The sequence below is a fragment of the Saccostrea cucullata genome, unplaced genomic scaffold (genome assembly GCF_032062105.1).
Source record: "Saccostrea cucullata isolate Sc308-1 unplaced genomic scaffold, CSIRO_AGI_Scuc_v1 ctg340, whole genome shotgun sequence".
In the NCBI taxonomy this organism is placed as follows: Eukaryota; Metazoa; Mollusca; class Bivalvia; order Ostreida; family Ostreidae; genus Saccostrea; species Saccostrea cuccullata.
The window spans coordinates 384,005-407,577 of record NW_026932925.1 but is presented as its reverse complement, the minus strand read 5'-3'; the positions used below and the strand labels follow the sequence as shown (position 1 = coordinate 407,577).

The 23,573-nt window shown below is 32.6% G+C and overlaps 1 protein-coding gene across 1 annotated transcript; it reads right to left on the bottom strand.

Annotated features, from left to right (window-relative positions):
- Positions 1 to 5,299: 5,299 nt before the first annotated feature.
- LOC134236525 (uncharacterized) lies at positions 5,300 to 22,622 on the bottom strand. Its single transcript, XM_062718701.1, has 7 exons — positions 22,534 to 22,622; positions 10,797 to 11,016; positions 9,549 to 9,665; positions 9,332 to 9,416; positions 7,333 to 7,478; positions 5,445 to 5,504; positions 5,300 to 5,322 (listed from the first exon to the last, which is right to left on the bottom strand). Exons 1-7 carry the CDS (start codon positions 22,603 to 22,605, stop codon positions 5,300 to 5,302), a joined length of 723 nt encoding a protein of 240 aa, XP_062574685.1. The 5' UTR covers positions 22,606 to 22,622.
- Between the last annotated feature and the right edge of the window lie 951 nt (positions 22,623 to 23,573).

Below are 23,573 nucleotides of genomic sequence, written 5' to 3'. Positions count from 1 at the left end.
ACATAGAGCGCAATGTAGAACATGCATAATTTTTCTGTCACTAATTAGTATTGAATAGATACATCTTTGGTAAAAAAAAAAAAAAAAAAAAAAATTGTTCTAGGCTGCGCTCTATATTTTCTGGAAGAAAATCTGCTTGAAAATAAGCAGTTTTATACAAAATATGCTAAAATGGCGCGAAAACGTGATTTTTATGATGTCATATTTCTAAAATAACGGCATTTTGTCGAAAATAAAAATGACCAATAAAGGTCGCATATATAGCTGTACGAAAAAATATAGATATATATAAAGTAAAGTTAATGAATTCGGATATCAAATTCACGATGGAAACAGATGATTTGCAAATGCCATTCCTCGATGTTCTTGTAACAAAGGATAATACCAGCTTAAATACGGATATTTACTATAAACCGACCGACACACACCAATATCTGCATTTTGGATCGAGCCGAGCCATCCCCATCACACTAAAGCAATACCATATAACCTCGCAAGAAGGATATGCACCATTGTGAGTAATACCAATATGAGGGATATTCGACTGGAGGAATTAAAATTGTATTTATTAAACCTAAAATATTCAGAACAACTTGTAGATAATGGTATAAAGAAGGCCAAGGAGTGCGATAGAAGTCAGTTACTTTTAAATATACGACATGCAAATGACGTTGAAATAATTCCATTTGTGCACACGCATAACCCGAGAAATGAAAACGTGAGTTCAATTATTTATGAATTGAACGTACTTAAAGAGGACGAACAAACGAAAAACGTATACAAGAATTGTCGTTTTATCAACAGTAAACGCCAACCCCAAAACCTAAAGAGAATACTTTGTTCTTCCAAATTCAACGACCATACTAATACAGTCTCAATGTGTAAGAACCCTCGATGCGGTACATGTGAATACATTACAGAAGGGATATCAGCTATAATTTCAATGGGCGTGAATTTAGAGTTAAAGAAAACATGTCATGCGATACAAAAAATGTCATTTATGTCATCACATGTCCTGGATGCAAGGAATATTATATTGGTGAAACCGGCAACACTCTCCGTGCCCGGTACGTGAACATAAGCAACACATTTATACACCCGAATACAGACAAATTCAATTAAGTTCGCACCTGGAGGCGTGTGGTAAAAAACGATTCAAAATTTTCCCTTGCTATAAATTCAGTTGTGCCACTGATATACAGAGACGGGGAAAAAGAAAAACATTTTCTTAGTATTTTTCAGCCAAAACTTAATAGTGTTTTATAAATTACTTGTGATTTACCCGTACTTTTGTCATATTGTATCTATGACGTCATAATAGACATTTAACGTTCCGCTTAACATGACGTCATAATCATTGTTACTATGATACTATTGTAAGCTTCTGAAGATTGAAAATGAAAGCGCTAAAGCTTAACTGGGGATTTTTGTGTTTTCTTTTTACTTTTTTTTAATATTGTTATCCGATTACTGAGACATTATTTAAATTTTGGGTAAAGTTAAGATATTCAATTTAAGGGGCCAATTGAGACACTTACCATACATGGCTCTTATCCCCCTTTTCTGTTTAATTACTCTTCAGAGTGCCTTGTTCTATATGTTAAATAATATTTTAACATCAAAATGTATTTTTTTACACGGGCGGCGTCTCAGCCAGATGTATTGAAACAAGTCCGTTTTAATAAGTAATGTCTAAGAAATATTTTTTTATAACTGATATACTAGGATTTGCGTACAAATAATTAATGAAGAATTTTAATGAACATTTATAGAATTGGGAATCAACGATGAATGCTTTATATTTACGCAACATTTAACTCAACGAAGTTGAAATGTTTTACTTCATGATATTTGTAAAAACTTAAATATATTTATCTATACAGTTAAATCAAAATAAACAATCTGCGGTTCGATTAAAAATGGAAAAAGAAAACCCTGAAAAATAAGATATAAAATAAATTTATTGAGCTAAATTACTGCTGAACTCCCAACAATAATATGGCACTAAAACGGAAGATGTTTTAGTGAAACGTTTCATTTTAATAATAATTATTATTTATTTATTTTTCAATTTGTCAATTGAAACAATCACAAACTCATTTAATATGGAGTTTAAATATGTGACTATGTTGGCCATTTGTAAAATGTTTTCACGTTCATGAAACCAGTTTTTTTTTTAAATAATGATCTCATAATGCCCAATCCAACCCCCCTCCCCGCCCCATGTTTTTTTATTGCAATTTATCGAATTTAACTTTATTTCTTATTTATATAAATTAAATTTTGTAAAAGAGGAAATATAGGAGGAAAGGCTTTACAGATGACAGGTAAAAAACAAATTAGATAAAGTCGAGCATGTACACATAAAAATCTTTTTTGTATTTAGCCAAGTTTAATTTCGCCACTGATAGAATTTAACACTTTAATAATTCTTTAATAAATTCCTGAGAAAATAAGAAAAGAAATTTTACCTGGAAGTAAGATAAATATTAACACAAGAAAGCTATCTGCTCTCAGTTGTTGCATAATGCATGTACACAATAATACTTTTTTTTTAAATACCGAGTATCAAGAACCATCAAGAAATCAAGCAGATGTTTTGCATATAATTTTCATGTACGTAAAGGACACTAGTAATTTAAATAATATATACATTTGAATCCATGGTTACACTCCTTTTAAAAACAGTAAAGTCACTGAAAAGAAATAAAAGACAAGCATATTTTTCTGATAAATTAAAATGACGAGCCAACTTTAGGAAATTTTTCTAACTTTTCGGTATAAACCGATCCCAATTGAAATAAAACTGATCCCGATCAGAATTAAATAAAATTAATAAATTAATCAAATTAATTAAGGCACCTGCCACCTATATAACATGTAAGAAAATAAATCAAGTTATGTTTCAATCATATTACAACAAAAGAGCCCAAATTAACATTACAATTATAGCATTTTCCTTTTTATATAATTCCAGTCGGCATCGGTTTCATTTGGGAAAATTATTAAAGAAAAAAAGGTAATTTTGACCCCTTTTTTTCTTTCTACCTGTTTCAACTAATTTTATTGAGTGACTCAAAAGTGTGTACCTTGTATTCATAATAACATCAGAAAAAAAATTATGTGCCTGTAATGTCTTGGGTTTTATATCGTATTGAAAATTGGATACTGAATCCAAAAAGTTACTAGCTTAACTAAAATATGGACCAAGTAATTTTTGTAAAGAAATATAAATTGGAGTCTTGTTCATTAAAAAAAAATAAAGATAAGAGTCTATGCTATAAATAATATTCATGGACACATCCAGCTTTTGAGTATCTGTTGCATATAAAACAAAATATTTTTTTTTACCCTAATGTTGACCTTCTTGCACTTAAAATTAAGAATTTACCAAAAATAGGAGTAAAGAGCTCTATTTCTTTTTGTATGTTATCATGTGTAAACACTTGCTTTAATAAGTCTACATGGAAAATTAAAATCCATGACATGCGATATGCCACCGATTGCCTGGTTTTTCGATAGACTGCCTCTTAATAATTCATAATTTCAAGGAACATTAAATATATATATTATGTCTATGCAAAATTGGGTTAGTATTGATTGCATGTTTAAAAAGTTATAAACATTGTCTACGACTTTTTGGGACAACCCTCGTATAATAAAAAGCAAACAACATGACGTCACAATACATTTTAGTTAAGCATTGCTAACACGCTGTATATAATTTGTCGGCACCACCATGGGTGTTATAATACTGACAACATCAAAAAAAAAAAAAGAATCTAATGCTTATATTAACATTCTCAAATTTTCTATCTTTATAATTGTTTAAGGTTTCGTCAAAGGTCAACATGTCAAAAAGATTATTTTTACAATAGCTCCCAAACTATATATGTGTGGTATAAGGTCAAAACGTTTACAGTTTATGAATTTATCATTGATTAATAGACAGAAAGTATCACTTGATAACAAATATTTTAAAACAGATTTTGTTTTTAGAAAAATTGTATCAGAAAATGTACATATTTTAAAAAAATGCACCTGCTTAATTCTGTCCTATTTGTGAAAACCAACATTGCAAAATTAATATATGTTTATCATTGAAGGGCAAGTTGGACATGAATGGTCTCTGAAAGGCTGTTATTGAAAGCATGACATGTATAAAGACAAGACCCCTATAGAATCCGCCATTTGCAATGTACTTTCACTTTCAAGTCTTAAAATTTGGACAAAATAAACAATGAAAACAACTTTCGAGAGGCTATCCAAGTCCAACTTGCCCTTCATTGATAAACATATTTTGTTTCTGCAATGATGGTTTTCACTAAAAGCACGGAATTAATTACATGTATTTATTGAAAACATATGCATTTTTAAGAACACTTTTTCTCAATTAATATTTTTTCCAAGTATCTAGTTTATCATGTGATACTTTCTATCTATTAAGCAATGAAAACTTTATAAACTGTAAAAGTTTTAACTTTATACCTCGCAGAGTTTTGGGGCTATTGTAAAAATAATTTTTTGAACATGTTGACCTTTGACGAAACCTTAAATCGTTAATCTCTATTATGAATTATGCGGCATTCAGAACTGGGTTTTGTTCAACATCCTAGCCGCTACTTAAAGCCGCGGTCTCGAACGGAAATCTAACCTAGCCTAAATGTTGGTAGAGCTACCATAAATATCTAACGCTGAGTACCGAATCCAAGATGGATTTCTTACTTACAATTTTGCAACACATGATTTTAACAAAAAAATGTTATATTTTATATCTGAGAGATTTAAATGTAAATTTGCATGTACATTTTCGCTTTTGGATCCATACGTTTTTACAGATATAATTCCATCCGAAATATACACTTAGCGGTTAAGCTAGCTGTCCGTTCAATTGAGATAGATATCTAACACCTAACTGCTATGTTAACTGCTACGATATTTAACTTAGCCTTTGTGTGCTTAATAGACGTATGAGTTGTTTTTGACGTTGGAAAGTTTAATCACACAAATAACCATTGCGAGGGAAGAAGTGAAAAAGTAATTTAAACCCTCAGTTGTTTTCGTATTCTTCCGCGCGGTGACAGGGTTTCGCGTGTATTTGAACGTCGTAGATTTCATTGAATGTAAATACTACGTAGTAAATATTATCGATAGGCTGAGATACAGTTGATTTGACTTATGTTTACAAAGAATTTTTGGGGATATAGGAAATAAATACTTTATTCAGATCCAGTCAAGGGTTTACGGCGATTTACCCCGGCCTTCGGCCTCAGGGTGTATGAATAAAACCTGGGTTAAATCACTGTACACCCTTGATTGAACCTGGATAATTAATAATGCACTTTTATAAAAAAAAAATCCAAATTCATGTATCTTTTAAATTTTTATGTATATTTTCTATAATCGTAGAGTAATGAATATATAAAATGTTTGATACAACGTACCTGGAGTTGCTGCATTCAGTGGTTCATTTTCCATTTCGTTATTATCCACATGCATATCATCTGCATAAGGGAAGATTTTATAAAAATATTAGTTATCATAATCTTTTCTTCACCATTATCATATCTCTCGTTCTATATTATTCTATATTGTTCTAATGAATTTCTAAATCTTCCTATGATTTTGTTAAATCATAAGATATAGTTCTGAAACAAATAAAAAAAGATCAAACTCACTACCTACTGATCGGTTTGTCAAAAATAAGAAAATAAAAGCCACATCATTTGTCAAAATTAAAGATGCATGTATATATATTTTTATTTTTTTATTCTAAGGTTTGGGGTTTAAATTTGTATTTAAAAATATATTAGCAAAGAATAGTGTGAAACAAAAACGCAGGAAAGGGTCATTTTGTTTACAATTTACAACTACTGTTTCATTCTAGAATTTTTCATAATTCATTTTATTGATTAATCGATTTATTATTTCTTTTGTTGTGTAAAATATTACTTTCATCTTCTTTTTTGCTAAATCTGCGTCTGATACTCTATGTTTTTCTTTTTGTTTCACTTTGTAAGCATACATGTATAGGAGTGTATAATTTAAGTTAAGCTTGAAGCACAGATAAAATTAGATTCCATTAACTACGCTGTCCGAAGACTTGAAAAGCGTTGAAAATATATATTTTATTTTAGGCTAGATTTTACTTTCAATATGTTGTATATGTGTGAATCGGCTGTCATTTTGTGATAAGCGTTTAATAAAGTATCGAAAAGGATTTTTGTGATGCCACATGACTTTGTTGATCCCGTGACGGCCAATTTTGAGATTATAAATGTTGCAAAAAAAATCATGAGGAGAACTGCAAAACAGAATGATTCTGAAAAGTTTTTTTCTTCATACGTCATTTTATCGTGATCTTTGGTACATATAAAGTGCTAGGGCCAACTTTAAATTTTACTTCTTTCCAAAATATTTTAGGAGAAACTCAACTTTCACAAAAAAGAAGGCTATATTTCCCACTCTTTATAACAATATGTACATGTACAAAATAGGATAAGCAAACATTCTGGGAGTATTGCATAATATAAGCGGTACATGTTCACTACCGGGTTACCCTTTTCTCTTTAGGATACAAGCTCGTTTGTAACATAAATTTAGAGCATCACAAACCTGATCGTTATTCCAATCACAAAAAAAAAAGAAAATGCAATAATTCCTCAAAAATCAATGACGCTGAACGTAATTGGAATTTAATCTATATTTCATTTGGATACACTTACATACAAAAAATCAGCCCAATGTCTGCAAGCATTTAGGAGAAATATGCGGGAAACCAAGTGGGACAAACTGACATGAGACAGACAGCTAGGCGGGCGGACTCAGAGGTAACCTATTTCGGTTTCCCCGGAAAGGGACTAATACAAGTAATATTAAACCTTCGAGCAAAAAAAACAATTCATGCAGAGGACATACTTCTCTTGTAGATTTACACGGGGTGGGTTGAGGGTATCTTAAATCTATCCTTTTAAACTACATGTGCCAGTCAAATATACATGTATACATATGATTCAAAAAATCTTTTTTTTTTCTTTAAATATGTGCATATTGAACATGCAAAAGAAATAAGGCTATTTAAATATTTATCCTCATAACAGCACACTTGAGATTATACAATGTAAAATACAATCCCGACACTTGAATGAAACAAGAACGCCAAAAAAAAAATTATATTGATAGGAATGTCAAGATAGATTATAACACTTTCCCCATCATGTGTATCAGCTCAAGTTTACAGTGACTTGACATCATATTTTACATTACTTTAGATCACCTATTTTCCTCAAGGGATTGGCAGAATGAAAAGAAAAGGAACAGAATGACACATACTTTCTCGACTTTCCCTTTTGACTGAGATGATTCTACGAAGAAAGACGAATCCTCCAAATAATGCTAAAAGCAATATAGCTGGAATGATGATTGTAAGTATCAAATGCACTGAGGTGAATTTGGCTGTAGGCGTGACCTCTTCAGTGCTGAAAAATATCTTTTATTGAGGTTTTAACAGTTTCATATTTTATCATTTTATTTTATTAATTGTCCAAAACAATCCATTAGCTTTTGACTCATAACAGGGTTTTCCATGAACTGTTTTACTGTGTTGGTCCAGAAACATTAAAATTTTCTCCGACACAGTAACGATTCAATTTTATGCGTGCGACACAGTAAAAATTTTGCCGACACAGTAAGATCTGTTATAATCAGAAAATCCAAACATTCATAGCTTGTATAATCAATTATCTCCCAGACACTCGCCTGAGTGAAAAATAAAGACAAATAATTTTTTCCACACTTTTATGTAACGGTTAATTACTTGCCTCCATGAGGCAGTGGCTTATTTGATATGACAGTTTGAAGTTGCCGGTCGTTTCTGCGGAGTTAAAACAATTTAAATAAAAATATTCAACATTTATGTTATAAAATATATAAAATTGAGTGTCCAAATATTTAACAAAAACGCACAAGATAAACAAAAGTAATACATTTATAATGGGGTAAGTGTTTCATCAAATTCTGATTGACAAACTCTGACATGACTGAATTACGGAGAAAAATTGTTTAGCACATGTGCTGGACATAGTCTAAAGCAAAGACCGCGTTATATATCAACAATTTTACTTTCTTATAATAAATAGTGATTCAGTTGCAAGTTTGACCGCGAAAACAACGCGACGTTTAAGTGCTTCGCGTAAACTCTACCACACAGTAAAATTTAAAACGATGAAGAACCCTGCTCATAATTAACATCAGTTCTCTGCTGTCTAAGGTTCTTAAAATTCGAGTGAGTTCTTTGATATCATTATATGAATATGTAACAGTTTTAAAATGTATATACGAGGGATGATCCAAAAGTTCGTGGAATTTCTTTATATTTTACTTATTTAATGGTGAACTTGGCTGAAAATTTCAAATGAGTATAGAGACACTTGTTGAATATTTATATAAAAAAGATATTTTAGATATTTATTATAGTAACGCTATGGCAGTTGCCATAGAAACGGATGTTTGGAAATGCGGGGGAGACAACGCGTTTATTATCATATTAATTTTTAATACTGGAAATGAGAATGAAATCGTCTTAAAGGTATGTGTTATAGAAAACAAAAATTATGTCATTATTACGATTGCTTGATCTTTTCTAATTAACCTCTGTGTGTCAATTTTACTGATTTTACTTGATATTTTGTTTGTTTGCTGATAATTTATTGGTCCTCTTTATATAGGTTGTAAGACGACGTCAAAATTCGGTTAAGTCATAAGTTTTATGAAAATTCCGGGATCACTCTATCTTGGACTCGTTACTATATAATTGACACAGACTGGGGAAAATGCATTTAGTTACTGGTTTTAAGGTGGCGTGAGAAATTGAATAAAAAAAGAACTTTCATGTACGTTAAATAAAGTTGTGGTCGCCTTTTTGAGTCTCTGCTTTGAGTGCATATCCGTCTAGACAATTTAAAAGCGTTAATGGTAGTTTTCGGCTGACGTACTGTTCTTCACAGTCCTACTGAAATCGAAACATCATATGAAAAGATAGGGGTATTTTGAAATATGAGTGAATAATGAAGATAAATTGGTGCGAGAGGATATTCAAGCTTTTCTTGTGGGAAAATGGAGAAAATGGCAGCATTTTGTAGAATCACGTGTTCCAATTGGACATGACTCTGTTTTATAAATATGCCTATTGTTCGCTTTTATCAAATCACAGTAAAATTTTAGAAAGAAATTCCACGAACTTTTGGATCAACCCTGGTAGATATTGAATTCTCTTATATCTACATGTACTGAGTATGTGTTTTGGACAGTTGCAAGTAATGTTTTTTTTTACCTCTGCGTTGAGATTTCTTCGGCTTTGCTGACTTGTGTCATAAACAGTGTTACTGCTGGTCGTACAATCTCATAGCAAACACTATCTGTATATAAAGATAAAGTAAAAAGATTTTTTTATTATTAACCTTTAATCACAAGAAGGGTTTTCTTTCTTAGTAATAGTCGAAAAAAATCACATTACATACTGCAAAGCTTCCGTTATAAACCTTTCTTACATTTGTAAGCCTCTGATGATAAGTAGCGTGTTGGACATGGAGGGGTGTATTTTGTACAGTCGTACTTTTCATTGTCAATTACTCTAGCATCTGGGATACTGTACATTGCACAGTAACCTTAAACGAAATATTTAAATTTAGCATAAATGTGTTTTGGTTTTTTTTTTAAAGTAAATATTTTCAAAACAATTAAGTATATCAATAGTAATGCCAATTCTACATTTAAACAAGCTAATTCAGAGAATATGTGTCCCCCGCTTAGGGAAAAAGTAAACCATGCGCAGTTCGGGGAGGGGGGGGGGGGTCTGATCCTCCTGACTGAATTTGTAGAATTATTTAATGTATACATGTATACTGAAGCAAAGAAAATATGTCAATATTGATATAAAGATTTGATTGCTTATTCTTAATTATGTGTATAGAAGACTCTTTTTTTATATTATATATGTATCACACTGTAATGATAATTTTATGAGCTTGTACAAGCTAGACCTCAATTTTTTTTTTTTTCATTTAACATGCTGAATAGTATCATTTAATAAAAAAAAGTATTTCGGAGGGAAAAAAAGAAAATGGATCGCTCGGGAATCGAGCCCGGGAGCTATCACATGTAAAGCGAGAGACATACCACTACACCACGGAACCGCTTTCAACTGGTGAAAATAATATGCAAAGATGAAGTCACATACAAGTATATTTATTTACGTTCGATATTGTCAAAATTTTACACAATGCATGGTGTCTAATTTAAGCTTTATTAAAGAGTTCTAATGGATGTAATAAGAATATTAAGTCTGCCACAGGCCACAGGGAGTTGTTATGTTAGATGTCATTGCAAAAGCTCAAAGAATTCTCGAGATATCGTGCGGAAACGAAAGTGTTTTAACAGACAGAATCTGCAAATTAATGACCTTGGCCTTTGACCTTTTGACCTCAAAATCAATAGGGTTCTTAGTGGAGTTTTATGAAGAGACTTACTTTTACATTCGACAGCTGACTTTAACATTTTAGTAAATGAAGTTTGTCTCTGTTTAAATTGTAAAAGCCAGTCGTCGATTGTAAAAGTAAGTCTCTTCATAAAACTCCATTAGTCCACAGGGAGTAGCTATGCAAAATTTCATTGCGAAAGCTCAAAGGGTTCTCGAGATATCGTGTGGAAACGAAAGCGTTCAGACAGACAGAATGAGGGACGGACGGACAGACCCAAATTAATATCCCACATCTTTCAAGCGGGGGACAATAACTCACCCGATATATACCACGTTGGAGCACAAACTTCGATAGTTGCATTTGCCCATGCATTTATCAGACAGTGATAAACAAACGGAGTGTTGTCAATATTTTTTATTTGGTCAGAGTGCTTTCCTTCTGCAGCTACTTGCCAATCTTCCTTATTTCTAGGACAATCTGGAACTTCGTTTACCGTTGGCAATGATTCTGGGTATTTACCTTCATTAAGTCCAAACACCTGTTTAAAAAAAAAACTTAAAGAAAGTCTGAGTCATGTTTTACAACGTGAAAATATATTTTTTTTAAACCCAAGTTTGTTGCTTTTTCTATGATCGTCTAGGCGCCATATTTTAATACTTTAATTCAAGTACATGTAGTATCATAATTAACATATATAAAGTAAAACACCTGAAAGTAAATAGAATAAAAGGAAAAAAGGTGCACATCCCAGAAAGGTAAAGACCCCGGGCAATGAGTAATCTTGTAAGTCTTCTTAAACAATACAGATATTTTAAGGAGGTCATAAATTACAGACACTGGACCCGAAACACTTCTATTTTTATAAAATTAAAATACCAAATAATCAGCTTTTTTAAAGATGCATCGACACATATTTTAAGTTAATATTTTGCCAAATTTTCTGTATGATATTACCCATTCGACTTATATATTGCAATAGCATTTCAAAAGAAAACATAATAAAAATCATATTTTATTTCAAAATTATTGAAACTTTGAATTTCTAGTCGAGTTTAATTGACACGTCATTGCACTTTCACGAATTATAATTTTGTTTTTAATACTTAGGTAAATTGGCAATATGGCTGTATAATAATGTACATGTACAATATTCGCCGGTATGTGAAGGTTACAACCAGATATTCTGCTTGCATAATGCCTATACAATATGACGTCATAGTAAGCCTATTGAAATGAACTTTGTCTTAAGAGATAAAATCTCTTAAAATCCATATTTAAAAATTGATTTGAGGTCGTAGAAATGAATTAAAATATCCAGCTTCATATAAACACACTTTTGTCGTTTCTAGGTTGTATGAATTTATATGCTTTTGTCAAGGGGGTTAAATAACAAACCCGTGACGTCATAATTGTTGATCAGTATTAACATTAGTATTAGTGAAAGTGAAACATAACGAGTATTCATGTTAACAGACACAAAAAATCGGAGTTTAAAAGCATTTAGCATGAATATCATATGTGATTCAGGCGGAAATAAAGGTTATGAATAAAGTAGGTTTAAATATTCCTACAATTTCGTCAACAATAGTGGGAAACATGGGATAATTTGCATAACGGACGAAGCCCGTTACATGTATGCTAAAATTATTCCATGTTTCCCACTATTGTTGATGTCCCTGGCATACCCTCAAAACTAGACAGTGATTCCTTATATTTCCATTTTTACTTGAAATAACCATCTTAAAATAAATCGAAATACCCTCTAATTGAGTAGATTTGAAATGCACAAGGCCCCATAACGTCAAATTTTACTATAAAGAAATAGTCCCAAAAAAACACGAAACAAATGTATTGATTATTAAGTTACTGTAGTCAAATATCAACATTTATAAAATAAACAACTAAAGAATTTTACATTATGATCAAAGTAATCTTGTTCACTTTAATTGTATATGTGACCTAGATTTAGGTTGTCGGAAGCACGAATATATGTATGCACTATGTCACTTCTCCGCCGCCATATTGAAAGAATTGTTGCAGCTGATGAAACGGGAGTTGGTCAGCATGGTTAAGAAACCGATTTGTATTGATGTTAAAATAACAGAAGAAGTTGAGTTGCTTAAGAAGTCGGATGGTAATGACTGAGGGACGATGTCTGAATCAGATGATGGAGTACGTGCAGATCCACGTGGCAATGTCAATTTCTCCACGTGGCTGGTTCTCATGTTTACGGAAGTGGTCTCGCGAGGTCTCGGTGATAGTGGACAGCGGTGCGCTAGTGACTTGCTTTCGAGCCGAAGATAATTCATTATTTATTCTGTTTGTTAAAAAGATATATCATATCAAATTACCTAGTAAACAATTAAACAAAACATCTATTTTTTCTTTAATATATTTATAGGCCAGTGATTTACATGCAGGTTGACACTTGACCTTTCAGTAATAGAGAAATATACATACCACAGGGTATTACGATGAAATTAACAAGATTCACTTTTGTAGTGTTTATCATAGAGAAAACAATTGGAAATGGAAATATTTCCCGATAAGCCTTTCCTCTTTCGTTCGTAACAAAAAAGATTCAAAAGATCAACACTATGACGCATACTTTGAAACATAATTTTTATGTCTATCAAAAGTTCTTATTTTTTTGTTTTTGGAAAGTGCTGCTACAATGTATGGCTAACGGGAATTGATAAGTTTTTCTTTCTTTGTACTAAATGTAAAAAAAAATTGTCAAGGTTTCACCCGAAAGTATTTCATAATTATTTCTCTGATAGGAGAGTAGGATTCTAGCAGCACTTTTTATGGTACAGAGATTATTTTACATAACTTCTTATACATATCCAAAAAAATGGATGCCTGGGTTGGTGTACATTTTTTTGCCTAATTTCATTGTAAATGGGGCAAATGGGGCAAATAGTAACTATCTAGAATATAAAGAAATTGTAAACTTTCTTTGATGTTAAAAAGTCTTCTGAAACCATTCTTATTATACCCCCCGCTTGAAAAGGGGGAGGGTATATAGTAACCGTTAATTCCCTCCGTCCTTCTGTCTGTCCGTCCGTCCGTCCGTCTGTTACGCTTTGGGGTACCCACATCTTATCCGCAACTCCTCTAATACCACTAAATGAAATTTAATGAAACTTTCACAGAATCTTTATTACATATTGCCATTGTGCACCTTGTATTTTACGTTTTGATCTGACACATATTTTGAGTTTCCCGGCCACAGGAAAACATGGACTTTTTAACCAGTTATAACCATATGGAAGGCGGGGGTATCATTTAGTGAGCTCATCGCTCACAGTACCTCTAGTTAATCTATAAGAATATTTTTCACTTCCATTTTTGAGCAAATTTGAATAAAAAATTTAAAATCATGCGGTGAAAGGTATTCATTTTACTTGTTTACACATGACCCAAGTGTTATTTCCGGTCCGTGTAACACTTAAAAATTCAAATTTCTAAAATGACTTAGAGTTTTATAATGTTAATATAATAGTTGAAAAATCTAAATTTCAAAAGCTCAAACTGATTTAGTATATTGAAATTTAATATTTTAGTTCAAAAATCTAAATTTTGAAATTTCCAAACAGGTTTTAGAATTTTAATAATTTAGATTTTTACCTAAAATGTTAAAAATTCAAATTTCCAAAAACAAATGTTGTAATTCAAATGTTTGAGTCTTTAGTCTACTGTTTGTTCAGAATGTTTACACTAAACAATCTAAAGTTCGGAAATGAAATATTTTTCGTCGTTTGGTTATTTGGAATTAGCTTTTAACTTCTAAAATCCAACTTTGAAACGTTTAAAATTTTTCGAAATTTAGAATTTTTATTCAAATGTCTAATTTCAAATAGCCTAAACACTTTGAGTTTTTAGAATTTTACTTTTGATATCCAAAATTTAAACCAGGTATGGAATCTGATTTTTTGGATTTTTGAAGCAAACTTTTAAAAACTCAAAATGTACAATAGTGTTTTGGTTATTTAAAAGTTGAGTGTTTGAATAAAAGTTCTAAATTTCTAAAAATCTAAAACGTTTGAAAGTTGGAAGTTTAAAGTAAATTTTAAATAATTCGATTTAATTGCTGAAAATTAAATCGCGTTATTAGAGAGGCCCATATTCGGGGTTATTGGGTCATTAGTATTTCCCCGTTCTTTCAACTTTTGGTATTTTAGTCGAATCCTTAGGACTTCCTTTTCCGTTAGAGAATGAAGGGGAGCAGACATATCCTGCATCTCAAGATAAAAATTTGTTTATTTATTTTATATTGTGTTAAAAAATTCATGCTATGCATGAAATTTAAGGAGAATGTTTCTAGCAATCTTTATTTTCGTGTGTATTTGCATCATTACGTCCATGACTTTTCGGATGTTTTTCGATTTTGAAAAACCACATGCTTAATATAAAACAGAAAAATCGTAACGCTTAGTCAATAATTGAGCAAATAATAATAATAATTTTATTTACAAAAGTTATCGAAGTCGTAACGCTGAGTCAATATTAAAAATAATAATAATAACTTTACTATTAGGCCTATTTCTATATTGTATTTCTTATTCCAAAGTCCGTAGTTTCAGAAAATGCCTAGAGTTAAACCCGCTGCCAAGCCGGCGAAGCGGAAATCAGCATCTACGAGCGGGCCTAAACCAAAAAATGGGATCAGTCAAATCTACAGAAGTTTCGTCAGAGGAAAACATACCCTCGGCGGGCCTGTACAGACGATTATTGTTACCATGGTTACTACAAGTGTGGTTACTTTTTCCACTAGTTCCAGCAATGAATCTGATTTCAATGCAAGACAGCCAATCATGTTGATACAACAGGTAATGAGATCGATGGTATATGCCGTAGTTTGGGGGAAAATGCTACAGAATAAATCAAACATAAAATGTAGAGGGACAATTCATTGAGTTAGGTCAGCTACTGTCCAATCCGGTCCTGATGGTTGATAAGCAAACACTACCATTCTCACCTAATTGAACCGAAATGGGTTACAGTTAAAATTAATGTACAGCAGTGGACTGATGCATCTTTTATTTTCTCTTCAGTATATGCCACAGTACACCCTACAGAATGTCTTTTTAGGCTTGTTTACTTAATCCACACTGTTTGTGTAGGGGCTAGCAGGTAGGCTAACAGATACAAGGTGGCATTTTTAAAATGGTCAATTTCAAATGAGAATTGCAAGAAATTCAAGTGTCACATCAATATTTGATCAGGAACTTTAGCTCCTGTACATGGTACCATCGTTTATTGATCCGGTGCAAAACCTTCCGGGGTGGGGGGGGGGGGTGTAAATGCTATGACTATAACAATTATCGGGTTTGTGTGAAACAGCAGTGCCATTATTTACATAAATGTTTGAACTGTAGCGGGCCTCATCCATCTAAAAAGGCCCGTCTGCTAAATATCAATATGCTTCTAGAGATTTTTCAGGTCAAAGGTACCCATTATAATACAGGAACCAGAGACTTTCATCAAGACCACCCAAGCCTTGAGCATGATACCCCAGTGCACCACAATCTACAGGACCTAGGTTATTCCCCATTTAAAGTAGAAGTTTATGCACCTTATTTACAAAACTGATTATAATAGGAAGAGTTCAGAAATTTTGCCAAAGGGGTTTTATGAAGGTTTCTAATTTAATGGTCAAAAGGGTAGTTACTAATTGTTTTGATTTAAAGTCAGCTAGGGATAATGAGCTTGGAATTCTGAAAAAAAAGTTTTAAAAAATTATGCTGAAAGAGTTACTGGCCCATTCCATTCAAGACACTTTCCCAGTCTTAGGCTTTAATTCACCTGCAGGTTTAGAACCGAAAAAAGATGGATCATTTAAGTTGATTCATCATTTATCTAAACTGGAAAACTTTAGTGTTAATTCCTTTATTGATCCATCTTTCTCCTCAGTCAATTACTCCTCATTAGATGATGCAGTTAGGTTTCTAAGTTTGTTGGGTAAGGGGGCCTTGAATTGGAAAAAATGAACCTGAAGTCTGCATTTAGATTGCTTCCTGTTCACCCGGCAGATCTTTGAGCTTTTAGGATTTAAATAAATATTTTGTGGTGTCTTGTAGTCTTTGAGGAATTTTCATCATATTTGGAATGAATATTGAAGCAACAGTCTGGTCAGAAATCTGTTGTGCATTACTTAGATTATTTTTGGTTTTCTGGTAGGGCAGTTAGGAATACATGTGATGAACTCATGTCATTTTTGGGGGGCTATGCGAGCAGTTGGGTGTCCCCTCTATAGCTGATGATAAAACAGTGTGGCCTTCCACTCCCCTGACCTTTTTGGGTTTTGAGTTAGATTTGTTTGAAATGATGTAAAGAATCCCAGTTGATAAGTAGAATAGTTTAAAGGATTTGATCAACAGTTTTATGTCAAGAAAGAAGGCTACCCTAAAGGAATTTAAGGCTCTTGCAGGTTTGTTGAATTTTTGTTTGCGTGCCATTCTGTTAGGCCGGGCATTCACTAGGCATAATTTATGACATCATGCAAGGGGTCAGTAAACCACATCACTTTATCAGGGTTTCTGTGGTGGTTAAGGAGGACTTGAAAGTGTGGCTTACTTTTTTAAATTTGTTCAATGGCTGCAGTTACTTTCCACAAATTGACTGAGTAGACAATGATCAACTCCAATTATTTACTGATAGATCATGGATTTCAGAATTAAGTAGTGGCACTTTCTTCAAGAATCATTGGTTGTTTTTTAAGAGGCCAAGTGAATGGGTTGGTACTAACGTAATCAGGAACATAACATTTTTTAGCTTGTTTCAGTTTAAACAATATACAGTTCAAGGCTTGTCTTATTATCTTGTGGGTCGCATCCGATTTGGCATCCTGATGAAAAATAGATAATAGATAATCTGTCATATTCTACGGTAAGAACTTATCTGTCAGGTACAAGCTTTAAATGCAAACTTGATGGTACTTGAGATTTTGTTGTTATGAAAAAGATGGTGGTAGGCATGTCAAGACTGCAAAGTTCTGTAAATGCTAGATTGCCAATTATATCAACAATTAGGTTGTTGGGGATCAAAAGCTTACAAGAGATAAATAAGAATACCAACCTCAAATTCATTGATGGCTAAAGACTCGATTGTTTGTATTACTTTTTAAGCACCTCAAGCAGTATAGCTTGATAGGTTTTCTAACACCTTTATGCTAAATCTTATTTTAAATATGATCATTTTTGTTTACAAATATTTCAGAGGGTGTAAGAATATGTACATTTTTTTTTGGATTGTCAATATTATGGCATGATTTTGGGATTTCAACGAATGGTGCTGCCATGATTACTAAGAATAGAAATTTCTTTGAAATTCTTTCAAAATGCTACTCCTCCTACAGTTTTGGTCTTATTTCAAGATAACGTGGCACACAGGTGGACTATGCTAGGATACTTTATTCTGCGCATCGGTTTTTATATTGATGAGTGGCAAGGATCATTTTTCTATTTATTGCTGTTTAAAAGTTTCAAGTATCAACTGCTACTTTTCTCTTCCTTTGTTTTAAGTATAAACCAGTACAGCTACAGTCTCGACAGAGACTTCTGGTTTTGGTTATGCTAGAAAAAATGGGGGGAGGGGGTTCCCATTTTAGGTTATCCACATTGAAAGCTAATATCTGGTGGCAGGGTAAAGGTGGCATGGGATGGTGACATCTCCTCCCAAAAATCAAATTAATGTCAAGGTATGAAGATACTACAAAATTATAATCTGGTTCTACATTGCAATGGCAAAGTCATTAGTCAAATTCAATTATGTGTTTTGCATTATAGAATAAATAATTCTTTTGATTCAATTTTTAGCTCTGTTACCAAACAACAAATATTGAAAATTATTTGGTTTCAGTTATTACCTAGATTGATTGGGCGTAATGCTAGGCACAACCATGCTCTTACTAAAGTCGGGTTTTGAGTTTATAGCTTTGTTGTTGGCCCATCAAGGGGGATATATTTGTTGCCCAGAGTTCACTTTGGTTGATCATACTCTACTTTAAGAGGATGGGTTGCACTTGTCAGAGCAAGGCAATGAGATCGATATTTGTTGAAACTTTGAGGAAAGCATTGCATAATTTTAAAATGTCAAGGGTGGGCTTTAATGGCCATGGCACTCTATTACACTGACTAAATAACGTAAAGCGCACTAAAATAGACACACAATAGATGAAGCTGATGTGATTGTTTTAAACACATTTGTCTTGGTATGCAATGTTAATTTATTTGCTTTGCCATTCTTTAAAAACTAGGGGGCGGGGGGGGGGGGGGGGGGGAATCATAAGCGTTCAGCTACCGCCATTGTGGCGGTGGACACATAGTGTCCATTGGCGCAATCTTTAGCTGAACTTAAATAGGGTTATATTTAGTGAGCATCTGTTCCCAGGGCTCGCTACAACTGTACATAATTATTTTCAATATGTGTGAAATTTCAATTTGCTTATTTGTGTCAGACTGGATGAAACATTTGCAATGTATTATTTGCCAGTAGGTTGCTTAACAGCATCATTTGTATATTTGCCTATTTCATATTCATTTCTATATTTGCCTACTTCATGATGATTTTCATTTACATGTATTTGCCATTTGCCATTTGGGCTGTCAAAATCACCCAATGTATTTGCCCATTTCATGATGATTTTCATTTACATGTATTTGCCATTTGCCATTTGGGTTGCCAAAATCGCCCAATGTATTTGGGTCGGTAACCTTGGTTACGATTGTAACCAGTAACTAAATGTACTTTCCTGAAAATTGTAGTGCTGCCATGGCCATTATTCGCCATTAAACTTTAAGAAATTTATATATGTGTGGTTTTCTCTAATAATTCGATTTAATTGCTGAAAATTAAATCGCGTTATTGGAGAGGCCCATATTCGGGGTTATTGGGTCATTAGTATTTCCCCGTTCTTTCAACTTTTGGTATTTTAGTCGAATCCTTAGGACTTCCTTTTCCGTTAGAGAATGAAGGGGAGCAGACATATCCTGCATCTCAAGATAAAAATTTGTTTATTTATTTTATATTGTGTTAAAAAATTCCCACCCACCAACACCCTATATGTAATGTATGAAAATATTAAATAAATTGTCTGTTTAGTGTCAATTTTCTGCTGCCTGAATTTTTTCTATTTTCAGCCTTGTACATCTCGTAGTTCAACACCTAACTTCGTCATGGCGCACTGCATGACTGTAACCTCCGATGGCTGTTGATGTAACCGTTACCTTACCCGCACCAATGAAGTTGCAACTCTCTAGATGCGTTCCAAAATCTGTCGTTGGACTTGAATAGTGATTTATATGTGAACCTTGTAATCCCGTAGTTCAACACCTAACTTCGTCATGGCGCACTGCATGGCTGCAACCTCCGATGGCTGTTGATGTAACCAACTATTACCGTACCTGCACCAATGAAGTTACAATTCTCTAGATGCCTTCTGCAATCTGTCGGTGGACTTGAATATTGATTTATATGTGTAGTGAGTATCTTGCCCCAGAGCTCACTGTTGTCTTACATGTGACTGATTTTCGTACGATTCCCGATTTGTATGTATAACGGATGGAATAAGACCATGCAATCTTTAGCTGAACTTAAATAGGGTTATATTTAGTGAGCATCTGTTCCCAGGGCTCGCTACAACTGTACATAATTATTTTCAATATGTGTGAAATTTCAATTTGCTTATTTGTGTTAGACTGGATGAAACATTTGCAATGTATTATTTGCCAGTAGGTTGCTTAACAGCTTCATTTGTATATTTGCCTATTTCATATTCATTTCTATATTTGCCTACTTCATGATGATTTTCATTTACATGTATTTGCCATTTGCCATTTGGGTTGTCAAAATCACCCAATGTATTTGCCCATTTCATGATGATTTTCATTTACATGTATTTGCCATTTGCCATTTGGGTTGCCAAAATCGCCCAATGTATTTGGGTCGGTAACCTTGGTTACGATTGTAACCAGTAACTAAATGTACTTTCCTGAAAATTGTAGTGCTGCCATGGCCATTATTCGCCATTAAACTTTAAGAAATTTATATATGTGTAGTTTTCTCTAATAATGAAAAGTCGAAAATGCTATCGAATTTTAGATTGTTAAGCGTAAACTTTCTAAACAAACGGTAGATTAAAAACTCAAAAGACTAGAATACAAAATTTGTTTTTGGAAATTTGAATTTTGAAAATTAGAGGTAAAAATATAAAAACTCAAAATGTTAAAACCTGTTTGGAAAATTGAAAGTTTAGGTTTTTGAACTTAAATATTAAATTCTACAGTGTAATATACGAAATCAGTTTGAGTTGTTGAAATTTAGAAGTTTGAACTATTATACTAACATTCTAAAACTCTAAATAATTTTAGAAATTTGAATTGTTAAGTTATACAGACCATTTCCAAATTCTTTGACAAAAATTGTTATTTATCCCCGGAGTAGTGTTGAACTTTTCACTTTTTATTAAGGCATATTTTTTTTATTTACGTCACATGATGACGTTGTGGACTTCCTGTAGTGAGCATTACATTGAAGTCTAAAGAATTGATATCGATAGAAAAAGTTTTATATACAAGACATTTCTTAATTATCAGTATTACATGTTACAACAAAGTTTAAATTTGGCGAATTCTGATCTATTATGCCTTAACATACCTGCATTAAAACTATAATCTTAAAAATTAAAAGTAAATGCATACGAAAGGAAAACGCGCTCACAGTTTATTGTCAGTCCGTGGCTAATGGTGTGTGAAGACTTTAACTATTATTTCAATATCAGACATTATTTCACTTGAAGTTATGTATGGGTGTCAAAAATTGAAAGAAATAACCATTTTCCTACATGTAATACATTTGATGTTTATACTACATGTACAGTAACTCCATTCCAGTTCTGTTTCTAAATGTCTCGACAAATAGACTTTGGATTAATTATATATATTTGTAGAGTAGCAAGCCTATAAGTATCTGCGAGTGTTTAGTTTTGTCTTTGGAATTCAATTTCAAAGCTGAAAATTCATTAAATGCATTGTCAGCTTTAAAATGGAATTCCTTAAATTCAATAATAAACATTATTTCAATAATGGTTGCAACTTGGTTAAGGTTTTTCAAATGCATTGACAACCTCTATTGAAATCAAAGTCTCAGTAGTGAACGTTATTTCAATATTGGTTGCAACCTGTAATTATTTTGAAGTGCCTTTTCAATCACTATTGAGATAGCTATTTCAACAGTGAAAGATATTTCAATAGTGGTTATGATATGTGTTTGGTTTTGAAATGCACTCTCAATGATAATAATTGAAACTAGAGGTACTGTGAGCGATGAGCTCACTGAATGATACCCCCGGCCTTCCATATGGTTATAACTGGTGAAAACGTCCATGTTTTCCTGTGGCCGGGAAACTCAAAATATGTGTCGGATCAAAAAGTAAAATACGAGGTGCACAATGGCAATACGTAATAAAGATTCTGTGAAAGTTTCATTAAATTTCATTTAGTGGTATTAGAGGAGTTGCGGATAAGAGATGGGTACCCCAAAGCGTAACAGACGGACGGACGGACGGACGGAATTAACGATTACTATATACCCTCCCGCTTTTCAAGCGGGGGGTATAGTAATTATTTCAAAAGTGGTCGTTTCTAAAATAATAGTTGCAACAACTGCTCACAGTTCCTTTATAATTAGTTGTTTATCAATTTCAAGGAATATATTGAGTGAATATCTCAATGCAACTAGCTATTGTTGATATAAAATACATCGCCGCTATACCGTACGATCGGGTTAAAAACCACATCAGTTATTTTTTTTCTAATGTTTAAAATTCTCAACATATTTTGCATCAAATTATTCTAATGATTGCTCATAGGTCTACATGTAATTATAAGTGGTGTGTTATTTGAACCTCTGGGAAATCCAAAAGATTTTCATAAGACCTGAAATCAAACAGTTTTCCAAAAAAAGTTTACCCCACTATATAATTGCTAAATGATAACTCTTACATTTATAATATGAGTCAAAGGCATACAATAAAAAAGAATATATCACTTACAAATTGTATCAATGCTATTGCAAAAAGGCACCTCAAAAGACGAGTCTTCTTCATTTTATATTCAGCATTCATTATATACACGTATGTATATATCTAAATGGAAAAAAAATTGTATATGTATAATCAATTTTCTAATCTTGACATACGATTTTATGCATCTTTATTAAATTGTCATTATCATTTCCTTAAAACATAACACAGCCAAACACAGTTTTTGTTGCTATTGGTGAAAGTCGGCATCTGCATCTGGAAGCAAAAAAATTACACAACACACAAACAGCCCCCTTTCCGCAACACAGAATTTCCAAAAATATTTGTAACTCTGGGCCTGAAGAGTTTATAAGAAAGTTGTACTAAGAGGTGGATGCCATGCTTATTGTTTACACTGGCAATTAAGGTTTAATGGTACAGATATATACACATATATATCCTTTGCGTTTGAGTTTAAACAATAGTTTTCTTATTTTGCCGCTCCATGGACAACAGATTGGCATTCTTATCGCTCCATTAACCACATATATATAAATATTGTTATTTTGTATTTCTAATTTACACTTCATTTTACCAAATGAATGACTGTATTTTTCTTCAAAATTGTTGGGGCGTTGATATTTCACTACATAAAATCAAATTGACCTTGTAAACGTAAATGTAGAAAAAAAAATCCTAATAATTTTAAGTGTAAGTTGTGCAAAACTTAAGAAACGCTATCGTCAATTCATGCTTTGAATTAATAACAAATGCAATAAAATGTAGTTTTGTTGTTGTTTTCATCAACATAGGTGAGATGTAAAATAACATTCACACCAATTGTACAGAGTAACATGTTTGTTTCTTTTTTTCACAACTTCACAGGATTATTATCTCCCAGTTTTAAGATTATCACAGTCTTACAATGTACCGGGACAATCATAAGTTGACATAAAATGTAAGCAGAAGATAAAACTAGCCCCTTCTTCTTCGTCAACGACGATATTGGCAGAGGATAGATAGTTTTAATCCGACATCATTTCGTCAAGGATTAACAATTGTTCCGTTCA